The sequence below is a fragment of the Thamnophis sirtalis genome, unplaced genomic scaffold (genome assembly GCF_051295495.1).
Source record: "Thamnophis sirtalis isolate CommonGarterSnake01/CBP01778 unplaced genomic scaffold, rThaSir2_p1.2 scaffold_6, whole genome shotgun sequence".
In the NCBI taxonomy this organism is placed as follows: domain Eukaryota; kingdom Metazoa; phylum Chordata; class Lepidosauria; order Squamata; family Natricidae; genus Thamnophis; species Thamnophis sirtalis.
Genome location: NW_028261386.1, coordinates 51,260,720 through 51,273,708, shown reverse-complemented (window position 1 = coordinate 51,273,708; position 12,989 = coordinate 51,260,720). Strand labels below are relative to the sequence as shown.

Here is a 12,989-nt window from a genome sequence, read left to right as displayed (position 1 = left end):
ACAATCTAATTTCTTTGAACCTCTTTTCAAACAACTTAGTTTCTAGTCTCTTGTCCAACCTTGTTACTCTTCTTTGAACCTGTACCACTTATCTGAATTTTTATTCAAGTGTGGTGCCTGAACTTTAGTACTGGAATTAGAATTCACTATTTACACTGAAAAGTTAATAAAAATTGTAATACATTTAGCATGAACTCTTGGAGTAACATGAAAAATGAAAAATTATTCCCTGAAATTTTATGAAATTGCAATTGGGAGGTGCTGTTAACTTCTTGTGGGTGCATCACCAAAATTTCAAAAGCAAGTTTGAAAGAGAACCAACATTTAGGTGACCTTTACTCTGGCAGACACTAAATTCATCAGATGGTTTTTAAATAGAAGAGATAAAATGTAGTTTTCTTAAAAATTAGAATTGGTGATTGCTGCTTTTGTGAAAATTGAATGGAGGCTCTTTATGGTTTTTTTTTTTTTTTAATCTGACCCTGAGATAATATGGACACTTCATAATACAAGTAGTCCTTGATTTACAATAGTTCATTTAGTGTCTTTTCAAAGTTACTACACTGAAAAAAAGCGACATGACCATTTTTCACATTTATGACTGTTGCAGCATCCCCAGGGTCATGTGGGGATGCTTCTGATGCTTGACAACTGATTTACATTTATGATGGTTGCAGTGTCCCAGGGTCATGTGGTGTGACCTTCAATCAAGCAAAGTCAATGGGGAAACCTGATTCACTTAACTGTTACTAATTTAAGAACTGCAGTGGTTCAATTAACAAATGTGGCAAGAAAATTCGTAGAATGGGGCAAAACTCACTTAACAAATGTTTCACTTAGCAAAATAAATTTTGGGTTCATTTGTGATCATAAGTTGAGAACTACCTATAATAGATCGTAAGGCTTTCTGCAGTAAAGTTGGTGTTTGTACTGAATACAGAAAAGGAAATGTTGAGAAGGAGATTATATTTTTAGATATTATGGAAAGCAAAATATCTCATATTATTTCTATATATATCTATATAATAGAAGTGATTATTTCTCATATTTTGCATGTTAATGATGCCAAATCAGAACACAAATGTCTTTTTGGGAAACATGTGAAATACAGATTTTCTGACATATAATTCAATTTTTTAATTACTGCATTTGATCTAAAGGGTCATATTCCACTTGTACTCTCATGTAAACTTCACTAATACATTTTAGAAATAAAATTTAGTATGCTTGAATCCAGTTAAATAACTGCTGCTCTTATGTCTGCTGAGTTATTTATGGGCAATGTATTCTCAATCCAGGCAACAGATAATGGCAGCATTGAACTCTCAGACTGCTGTCCAGTTCCAACAATATGCAGCCCAACAGTATCCAGGCAACTATGAGCAGCAACAAATCCTAATTCGCCAGCTCCAGGAACAGCATTATCAACAGTATATGCAGCAACTTTATCAGGTCCAACTTGCACAGCAGCAGGTATAGTACATCATGGTAACAATGCATCTCACAGAATAGCAGCTTTTTAATTTTCTGTTGAAACTGAAACTACTAAGCTATACTGTAGGTACTTCTGAAGCTAGAATAAATTCTAATAATATATCTTATAGCCAAGTGGCAGCACCTAGGCAACTAATGGCAACCCTGAAAAACTAAACAAGTTCCAGACTGACTAGTGTTTGGATGTGATTCAGAAAATCCAAGGGTTATAAACTAAGTTGGCTAATTTGAAAGAACATCTTGGAAAAAGATGGTGAAAAATCATTGTTGTATTATTACTGAGAAAACAATATGAATCTATTCATAATCACAAGGAGAGATTGGTATTTTATATATGAACATGAATATGCCCATGCAGTCACCAGGAGATCTAAATATAATTATTGTGCGTGTATGTTCTGGTACAGTTTTTAAAATTCTGTTTAAATTGATGCTTAGATTAGGTGGCTCCTGTCAAATACATTGCACACTTTTATTGATTTTGCAATAAGTGCTTTTTTTTTAATTTGTAGGCAGCTTTACAGAAACAGCAAGAAGCAGCTGCTACAGCTTTAGTTACATCCTTATCAAAGACAAATTCATCCACTGCAGGGGAAATCTCATCAGTCAATGGACAGGCTAGTGCACATCCATGCGGCCCTGAAAAAGACCCGGAAATAGATGCTTTAGAAGAAGCACTCGAGAATGGACCAAAAGGTATGACTGATGTTTATTGGACTCTTTAAAACATAATAAACAGTTTGAGTATCTAGTATCATAATTAGTATAGAATATAGAGACGTGCTTATTTTTATTTTTGACTAAAGCCTGTGTGCCGATCCTTGATAATGATTGGAACTAGTGGCCTGCAGATCTGTGACTTACTGCCATGTAACTATGCAGAGTGCAGAATCATATTTACAGACAGAAATTGGCTAAATAAAAATTAGTGGAGGAAAAATGCAGTTTCTTATGGTTTTTAATGTGGCGTTTCAAGGTAGCATCATAGGAAACTGCTTTATTACTGGACTATTGCTACTGCTTAGTTCAGTATTGTTTACACTGACCTTGGCTTCTCATCTATACCAAGACAGGACATGGCATATGGCTGGAGATTTAACCCTTGTTTACAAACCAGCCTTCAGGTGGTTCAAACCTTTGGATGCTATGTGGTTTTGGCAGAGTGAGACTACTTTCCATTTAGGTCTGCTAAATAATTTATAAAGTGTAGCCCTGTAATATCCATGGATATATCATCCCAAGAAAATTATATGGGAAAATGTAAATTGCTTAGTTTGTTGCACTTTCTTTTGTCCCCTTCTTCTTTTTAGAATCAGTTCCAGTAATAGCAGCACCCTCCATGTGGACCCGGCCCCAGATTGCTGACTTCAAAGAGAAGATTCGCCAGGATGCAGATTCTGTAATCACAGTGGGCAGAGGAGAAGTAGTGACAGTTCGAGTTCCAACACATGAAGAGGGCTCTTATCTTTTCTGGGAGTTTGCTACAGACAATTATGACATTGGTTTTGGGGAATATTTTGAATGGACAGACTCCCCTAACACAGCTGTCAGTGTTCATGTTAGTGAATCCAGTGAAGATGAGGAAGAAGAAGAAGGTATTTATATATCTAGCAAAGGTTTAAACATGTTGGAGACTCTATCAATTTGTCACATCTTTGCTTTACATTATTTGTTAGTCTAAAAAAACCCAAACCAAATCCTATAGGAAATAATAAATGCTGGAATAATCTTTTTTTTATCTTGGTACTTCCAAAGATGTTGGGACTGTGATTTTCAGAATGCCCAGCTGGCCAGTGGGTTAAGTCATTGTGGGCTGAAGGTTATCAATTGGGAAGCATGTTGAACACATTAATATTCCTTTCATAATTATTGCTGTAAATGACCTTGATATTACAAGGTTCTTCAATTACAGTAGCTGTCCCACAGTGCTTTGCAATAAAATCAGCCTGAGAATTTAAAAATCAATGTGGGAAAATAGAAAAATTCTTCTTGAGGTATGTTTAGTCCCCAGCTGCCATTCTAAAAAATTAGACCACTTGTACCTTTCTAGCAAGCAAAAAAATTGTATTATGTAGATTACCATCTAGACTCCAAATTGCATGATTTTTCTTACCATCATTTTTCAAATCATCCTACCAATTTCATTGGCTTCTCAGTTTTCTTTTTTATCATTGTGATTTTCCAAATTCTTATTTACTGTTCAGTAACTTTCATTTATTGTACAGTTTCTGTATGATATTTTCTTCATAACTGCATTGATGAGCAATTGTCCTAATGTTTACCCCTCATTGTGTGATAAAATAGGGAGTCCTCAGATTACTATGGCAATTAGGCTGGGGTTATGTCATGTGATCATGATTTACAGTTGCCATCGTAATCCTGGACATTGTTAAACAGGTAATCAAGCAGGGCCATGCAAATGTAGACAGCAGAGAAAGAAAGGCACAGTGCAAGTGCGGAAAGACAAGGGAAGGAGGGAGGGAGTGGTATGAAGGCTGGGAGGAAAGAGTATGGTGCATGCAAGTGCATGCAAGTGCAGTTGGAGGAGGACTTGTAGATATCTAAAGAAAGGTTCAAAATTATGAAATTCATTTTATTAGGCCCTGATAATAGTAGGAATGGAAACGTCTAAAAGTACAACTCAACTATAAAATAAAGGCATTAAATCTAACACTTGTTATTCTGTATTTACATTGATCAAAAGCATTCATTCATTAGTTAAGAAGATTGGCCCAGATTGCAGTGTGTGGATTAATTTCAGTTGCTTCTTTGCAAATCCCCTGGTATCAGGAAGTCATGCTTTCTTATCTCATACAGTGAATTGTTTAAGGTTGGATTGTTTTTATTAATGATTGTCTATAAATAATTGATATTGGGATTTATTTGGCATTAAGGCATGCAGTAATTAATACTTTATTTTTGTCTCTTTCTCAGAACATGCTAGCAGTGAAGAGAAAGCCAAAAAGAATGCGAACAAACCTCAGCTAGATGAAATAGTGCCTGTGTACAGAAGAGACTGTCATGAAGAAGTGTATGCTGGCAGCCATCAGTACCCAGGGAGAGGAGTTTACCTTCTTAAATTTGACAACTCTTACTCACTATGGAGGTCAAAAACAGTTTACTACAGAGTGTATTATACTAGATAAAGCTCTTATATTGTTGGAGGTTGGGGTGGTGTGGAGGACATCATGTTATTTGGAACTTACATTGAACATACTGGACTATTTGACTTCGTTATCCTGTTTAATGTATCTGTGGTTGTGTGTGCGTATGTGTGTGCTTGTTAATTTTGATACCGGGAATGAGGCTTTTATCTATATATCATTATAAATGAGATAGATGGGCTAGGATCTTACATCTTGTCTGGTGGTGGTTCTTTGCCAGAAGTGAAGACAAAAGTCAACTGAATTTATACATTGACTTTCAAAATGCTTTCAATTCTAAGGCACGTATGCACGCACGCACACACAAGCACACACCGGGAGATGTTTCATTAGTGGCAGTCATGATGTTGCCTGATGTATAAACTTTGAACTTTTAAAAACAAAATCTGTTAGCTGTTCATTTGATGGTACCAGCCTTACTTGTGGGGAACAGGGAAGTTAGATGCCATCTGCACTGTAGCAAGCAAGTTTCTTAATACTGTATTTGAATGTCAGATTTTTACACCATTAAACTTGAAACCTTAGTGGATGCAGTTTAGAAAAGTATTTGCTGTTTGTTCTCATTGAAAAAAATATTTGGAGCCTAGTATAATATGATTTTGGATGAGATAAAGGTGTGTTTGTGTGTGTGTGATGTGCACGCATGCAAGCAAGTGTCCTTGTCAAAAGGTGTGCAGGCCAATAAGTGTACATATACATTAATACATGCATAAGCTTATACCTATATACATCAGGGATATTTTGTTTGATCATAGGCTTACAAAGAATTGATTTTGGGCATCAAGAAAATAACAAATATCTATCTCTCCCCTGTTATCTGCTGCTATTCCTAATATTGTTTTGTGTAATTATTCTTATTTTAAAATGAAGACATAAAATTTGGCTAAAACACTCGATTTATCTCACTTAAATTAATGAGATCCACTTTTACTTTTGAAATTTGCAATAAACAGGTATATTATGTATGAGACATTCCTTTTGGACTACGTGTCTTTTGGAATTGTATAGGTAAATGTCCTAATACATAATACTTCATAGCATTTTTCTGCGCTGGTTTTATAATCTAGGGATCTTTTCTTTTCTTTTTTTGAAAACTGAAGCTTCCACGTCCACTTTATGCATTATCAAAGACGTTTGCATTATTGTAGAATAAATATTGCACTAATATTCTTAAAATCACTGCCAGACCCACCCCTTATCTTAATTTTAGGTTACTTTTGATTTTCCAACACACGCCTCCTTGTTCTTTCACAAGTAATATTCCAATGTTCACATCAAGACTAGACCAAAACTAAAATTACATATTTGCTCAACAATGACTAAAGGTGGATTTTGGTTCTTTATTTTCAGTTAAATACAAGTTTTTGTATGGAGTTTGCTTCCCAAAAGCAAGGTAAGCGTGCAGGTGTTAAAAAATCAGTTTGTAGAGATGTGTTATGATTGACTCCCTATCACCCATTTCTCTTTGGATAGGCTGACATACATATTTGTTCCACTGCAAATAAATCTGTTGGTATTTGGGACATTCTGTTTGAATACTTGTATATACGATGTTTTTCCTTTCTCACATGTTACAGAGAGTTACCTTATTTGATTTACATTTTAAGCTTCTGTCCAACTAATGCTGTCCGGACAGTTCTGCTCTAACATGTTGTTTCCTCATGTGTACATAATTCTGTATAAGCAATGGAATTGAAAAGTAATTTGCTTTTTAAAAGCTGTAGAGGCAGGCATTTATTCTGTTCCATTTGTTTTCATTCATACAAATTATGATCCAAAACTAAAAAATATGTTGGAGAGCAATACTTGTAAACAAGAGCAATTTTTTGCTGCCAGACTTTGTGGATACCCAAACTCCAAAAGTTGCCTCTTACTGTTAAATAGTGCAGATAAGTGCGCGTTCAAAATATCTTGGAATAATATATTTAATCTGAATTAAAAATGATTATATGGATCTTCTGTCTTTTTCTTAAGTTCTATCAACATTACTTGGCTCAGGGAAAATAGATATAATACTAGATATAACACTAGGAATGTTTCTTTAATGGGCTCTTTTTAAACTATATTTTTAACTCAGAGATTGTCAAGATGTGTTTCATTAGCATGTATTTATTTTTCTATATTTCTTTTCCTGTTAACATTTTTAATTTGCATCATTTGCCCATAGCTTCAGAAACACTTCTGCCACCAGAATTCAGGTTAATTGGGCAATATTACCAGAGTTAAATTGAAGGGTGATATTGAAGAGATGCTAAAAGACCAAAAAAAACAGCTGTTGTATAGATTGCTAATATGAGGCCACAGATGGGAGAAGAGAGATAATGTAGGTCACATCCCTCATAACTATCATTGTAAACTGAGAATCTTCTTTTAATTCCCCCAAAAATGCACTTAAATACTCAAACAAGTTGTATGAAAGCCATATAAGAGCTCCAGGTCACAATTTGGGGTCCTGAAATAGAAGCTACTGCTGGCAACATTCCACCAGTCGCCTCATATGAATCTACTCAAGCCAGACTGCAAACCAGGAACGATTGTGATGCAAGAACGTACAGAAAATAATTCCAGACAACTAGGCAATTGAACCAAGCCACAAAAACTTGAATAACGTTGGATATACTTCAATAATTTTCATGTCACCTACCATTCTCATTCTAGATGCAGAGCTTAACCCAGCTTACAACTGATAAGATGTACAAGGAGCCAATATTCCAAATCAGTTCATTTCTTTGAAATCAGAACACAACTTAACAGAAGCTAGGGATGTAAGTGCATTGCTGCATGTCCCCAATGAGTTGTGTGTTTTTGTCATACTTGTAATCTCAGGTACTTCACACATTTCAATGAATGTATGTGAAAAGAATTTTTCTAGCCAAATGTCTTATCTATAAATCCAGGACTCTTTCTAGTAAACATGATATCTAATATCTCTGGATTCTTAGTCATCCAGGTCATGATTGTCTCAAAGGTGCTTTTTTCAGAAGGCAACTGGACTATATTTTTTCCTTGAGGGAGGAATTTTTTACCTTTAGGAAGAAGACATTTCTCTGGTCATCCAAGAAGCTTCATCCATTCTGACTGGATAGTGGGGTGATGGAAGGGTTAGTTCTGGCCATCCTTCCATCCTACCCACTATTCAGTCAGAACTGATGTGGCTTCTTGGATGAGAAGCGAAAGAAAAAAACAAAGTTCTAAAGTTGCCTTTTTTTAAAAAAGCACCTTTGAGATGGTATTTAGTACAATATACTATCTAATCTGTGTAATTTTCAAGCAGTACTAAAACATAATTGATTATATCTTTTAGTGACATCCAGTTTGGTATAGTGGTTAAGGCGCTAGGCTAGAAATTGGGAGATTGAGTACTAGTCCCACTTTACATATGAAATGAGCTGGAACGATTTTAGGCAAGTATTCTCACACTCCTAGGAGGGGCTGCAGTGGCAAACCACTTCCAAAAATGTTGCCAAAAAATAAAAACCATCTGGGGCTTGAAAGTTGCTGAGAGTCAACACAGACTCAAAGGCACAAAAAATTAACACCAACCCCTGTGTTACTTTAAAACAATGAATGGCTATTTAAAATCAAATTTCTCTCCTAATTGGTATAGATTATATAATTTATATGGGAATAATAATTGCTCAGAATTAAAACATTAAGTTGAAAGTTCAAATGCCTGCAAGAAAAGAAAAGGACTGGGGCAACTACAAATAATATACATGCAAAGCATTAAAAACCCATTGATTTTCACAATTTTTCTATATGATAAATTATAGCCATGGATGATTTAGTAATATAATTAATTTAAAAGGATTAATTTAATTTTTGGTAATGAAAATTATCAGGTGGGTGATAACAAGTGATCCTGAACTACTGTAAAGCTAGATAGGAAAAAATACAGTGCTCTATTAAAAGTTGTATCTAGTGTTCTAAAACAGATACAGTATTAAAAGCAATTTTAAAAAGAATCACACAGATTGAGATTTAGTCATGCTTGTTGTTGAGAATGAATGAGTGTGTATGGGTGTGCCTGTGTGCTTTTCCATCTAGTTGAGGTGGTAAATACGAATTCTTATGTTGACGAACACGTTATCAGAAGCCTAATTAATCCACATGCATATCTCTCAACCTTTGGGATCTTGTATTACACCTGACAAGATGACAAAAAAATGGAACTACTCATATAAATTACAGTGGCCAGATCTTTTAGAACATATGCCTTTATATTTAAAAAGTGGAAAAATTATTACCAATCCACTTACAAACAAAGCTATTTCTTCTTTAAAAAAATAGCAAAATAATATTACAATATAGAATTTCATTCAAAATAGAAAGGTAATGGATATAACCCTGTGTCAGAAAGCCTAACACTCTAGTGCTAAAGATCATGCAGGTAGTCCTTGACTTAAAACTGTTTAGTGACTGAAGTTACAAGGGCATTGAAAGAAGTGGTTTATTTCATTACTTACTGTAATTACTGTATTACTGAAACCTGGCTGGGCCCGGAGGGAGGAGTCCCCCTCACTGAAATGTGCCCAGAAGGATTTCAGGTGCTTCATCAGCCGCGACCCCAGGCAAGGGGTGGCGGAGTGGCTGTCATCGTCCTAAGGTCTTTAGTTCCTCGTAGGATCCCTGCTCCGGAGCTTGTCGGGTGTGAGTCCCTGTTGATGAAGTTGGACCTTGGTGGTCAAGTGGGTCTGTTGCTGACGTACCTACCTCCCAACAGCGTTGCAACAGCCCTCCCTTCGCTCCTTGAGTCAGTAGCCGAGTTGGCGATAGAGTTCCCCAGGCTTATGGTTCTGGGGGATTTCAACCTGCCTACACTTGGTGAACGCTCTGATGGGGCGCAGGAGTTCATGGCTTCCATGACAGCCATGGACTTGACCCAAGTAATTCGGGGTTCGACGCATTCAGCGGGTCACACGTTTGACCTCATATTTCTTTCAGAGCAGTGGAGATGTGATCTAGAGTTGAAGGACATTAAAACCTTGCTCTTGTCATGGTCTGATCACTTCCTACTGAGGCTTGACTTTTGGAAACCAATCCCCCACTGTAGGGAGGGGGAACCAATTAGGTGGTTCCGCCCCAGGCGCCTGATGGACCCGATGGGATTTCAGACGGAGAAATACCTGACACTATCGTCCACAATCCGGTGGAGTCCTTAGTCGCTGCCTGGAATACAGCGGCGGCGGGGGCTCTAAACCGGATTGCACTGTTGCAACCTCTCCGAGGCAGCAGATCCAGGAGGGCCCCTTGGTTTACCGAGGAACTCCGGGAGATGAAGCGCCAAAAGAGACGCCTAGAGCACCGCTGGAGGGCCAGTAAATCTGAGTCAGACCGAGCACTGATGAGAGCCTTTATCAGAGCCTATCTCGTGGCAATATGGGCGGCGAAATGCGAACATTTCGCCACCCTTATTGCATCCGCTGAATCGCGCCCAGCCGCCTTGTTTAGAATAACCTGCTCCCTCTTGAAAGGGAGGGACGCGGATGACCCTTTACAAGGTAGAGCTGAGGAATTTGTCCAGTATTTAACGGATAAAGTCGCTCGGATTTGGACAGAGCTGGACTCTAATTGCACGGTACCAGCCGAGGTACCGGGGGAAGGTCTTGAGCATACTTTATGGATTGAGTTTCAACTTGCTTCTCCTGAGGAAGTGGACAAGGCCATGGGAGCGGTGAGTGCCTCCACTTGTATACTGGACCCGTGCCCCTCCTGGCTGGTCTCGACCATCAGAGAGGTGACACGTGGCTGGATCCGGACGATAGTTAACACCTCTCTCCGGGAGGGAATTTTCCCGCCCCTCCTAAAGGATGCAGTGGTGAGACCCCTCCTGAAGAAACCATCTCTGGACCCAGCCATTTTGAGCAACTATCGTCCAGTCTCCAACCTGCCCTTTGTTGGGAAGGTTGTTGAGAAAGTGGTGGCCTCTCAACTCCGACGGTCCTTGAATGAAACCGATTATCTGGATCCCTTTCAGTCGGGTTTCAGGCCTGGTTACAGCACGGAAACTGCTTTGGTCGCGCTGATCGATGATCCCTGGCGGGCCAGGGATAGGGGTTACCCCTCTATCCTTGTGCTCCTTGACCTCTCAGCGGCCTTCGATACCATCGACCCTGGTATCCTGCAACGGTTGCGAGAGGTGGGAGTGGGAGGCACCGTCCTTCGGTGGTTCTCCTACCTCTCGGACAGGTCGCAGTCAGTGTTGTTTGGAGGGCAGAGGTCGACCCTAAGGCCCCTCAATTATGGGGTGCCGCAGGGCTCAGTTCTGTCCCCCCTCCTATTTAACATCTACATGAAGCCGCTGGGTGAGATCATACGCCAGCACGGGATTAAGTACCACCAATACGCGGATGATACGCAGTTGTATCTGTCCGCCCCGTGCCAACTCAGCGAAGCAGTAGAAGTGATGTGCCAGTGCCTGGAGGCTGTTAGGGTCTGGATGGGAATAAACAAGTTGGCACTCAATCCAGACAAGACCAAGTGGCTTCTGATGTTCCCTCCCAAAGATTAGCCAAGTATTCCATCTCTCAGGCTGGGGGGTGAAATTATACGCCCCTCAGAGAGGGTCCGCAATTTGGGAGTCCTCCTGGATCCCCAGCTGACCTTAGAACACCATTTGTCGGCTGTGACCAGGGGGACCTTTGCCCAGGTTCGCCTGGTGCACCAATTGCGACCCTACCTGGATCGGGAGGCCCTTCAGACAGTCACTCACACCCTTGTGACCTCAAGACTGGACTATTGTAATGCGCTCTACATGGGGCTGCCCTTGAAGAGTGTTCGAAGACTTCAGTTAGTCCAGAACGCAGCCGTGCGAGCGATTGTGGGTGCACCCAGATACACACACGTCACACCTATCCTCCGCGAGCTGCACTGGCTACCCATTAGTCTCCGGACCCGCTTCAAAGTACTGGTTGTTAACTATAAAGCCCTACATGGCATCAGACCTGGGTACCTGAGAGACCGCCTCCTGCCGATTACCTCCCATAGACCGATTAGATCTCACAGGTTAGGTCTCCTCCGGATCCCATCTGCCAGCCAATGTCGGCTGGCGACTACCCGGGGGAGAGCCTTCTCTGTTGCAGCTCCGGCCCTTTGGAACGACCTCCCCGTGGAGATCCGGACCCCCACTACCCTCCCGGCCTTCCGCAAAGCCACCAAGTCCTGGCTGCTCCAGCAGGCCGGGGGGCTTGTGAAATATCCAGCCCCACGGAAACTGTGAATGTTGCGTATTTTTAAAGTGTTGTTTTGTCTATTTATCCCCCTCCCCTTGTTTATTGTGAGCCGCCCGGAGTCCTTCGGGAGTGGGCGGCATACAAGACAAATAAACTAAACTAAACTAACTAAACTACTTACAACTATTGCAGCATTCCCCTGCTTATGTGTTCTAAATTCAGACACTTGGTAACTGTCATGTATTTATGATGGTTGCAGTGTCCTGGGGTCTTCTGAGAAGCAAAGTCAATGGGCAGCCAAATTCACTTAACAACTGTTCTGCTAATTTAACAACTGCATTATTCTTTTAACAACTGTGACAAGAAAGGTCATAAAATGGAGCAAAATTCACTTAACAACTATCTTGCTTACCAACAGAAATTTTGAGCTCAGTTGTGATCTTAAGGTGAGGACTGCTTAGATTCTGGTGAAAAATAGTATTAAAACTAGAATAAGCCTTCTGATTAAGAAATCAGAGTATTGACATATGTTAAATCCTGTCTCTCTGATTTAATTCTCAGAAGTTATTAGAAGCATATGGACATGAATAGAAACCAAGTCTCTCAGAAAAGGATACCAAATATACTTCGCACACACTTGGCATGAATTGGGTGAAACCTCTACTTTGCAAGAGGCTTTGGAACACCAGGTTATTTGAGGGACCTCCCTCCCTTGATTTCTGCCTGGCTGGTATATGCCAGCCCATTTGGTGTATTCCTTTGATCCAATGGGCCAGGAGTCCAGGACCCATGTGCCTCCTCTGTTGCTCTGCCTACCCTAGAATGACAGACTTCTTGAAATGTAGATGGCTCTTACCCTGCTGGGGTCTCATAAGGCTAAAGGTTAAAATGCAGGAACCCCTTATTTGGATGTGCTTTGTCTTTGCTTTTGTGTGGAGCAACCAAATCCCATCTTATTTTATACTGTATTGTGTTTTTATAGTTTATTATATGGAACTGCATAGAATCAGTTTGGAGTCAGGCAGTGCCTAAATTGAAATACATATCCATGTCATTCAATTTAATCAGCTCTCCTAGATAGCCTCATAATTCATCTACCGGTAACTGGTATTTCATTTTGTTTCATATATTTTTAATTTACTTTCATCCACACCCTGCA

General features: G+C 39.6%; 1 protein-coding gene across 1 annotated transcript in view; it reads left to right on the top strand.

The window, feature by feature from the left end:
- ACBD3 (acyl-CoA binding domain containing 3) overlaps window positions 1-6,612 on the top strand; it is a 14,923-nt gene extending 8,311 nt beyond the window's left edge. The window contains exons 5-8 of the mRNA XM_014058647.2: window positions 1,299-1,473; window positions 2,007-2,190; window positions 2,805-3,089; window positions 4,429-6,612. Coding sequence (XP_013914122.2) covers window positions 1,299-1,473; window positions 2,007-2,190; window positions 2,805-3,089; window positions 4,429-4,640 — 856 coding nt within the window. The 3' untranslated portion in view covers window positions 4,641-6,612. The remainder of the gene's footprint in view (window positions 1-1,298; window positions 1,474-2,006; window positions 2,191-2,804; window positions 3,090-4,428) is intronic.
- Window positions 6,613-12,989: the final 6,377 nt, after the last annotated feature.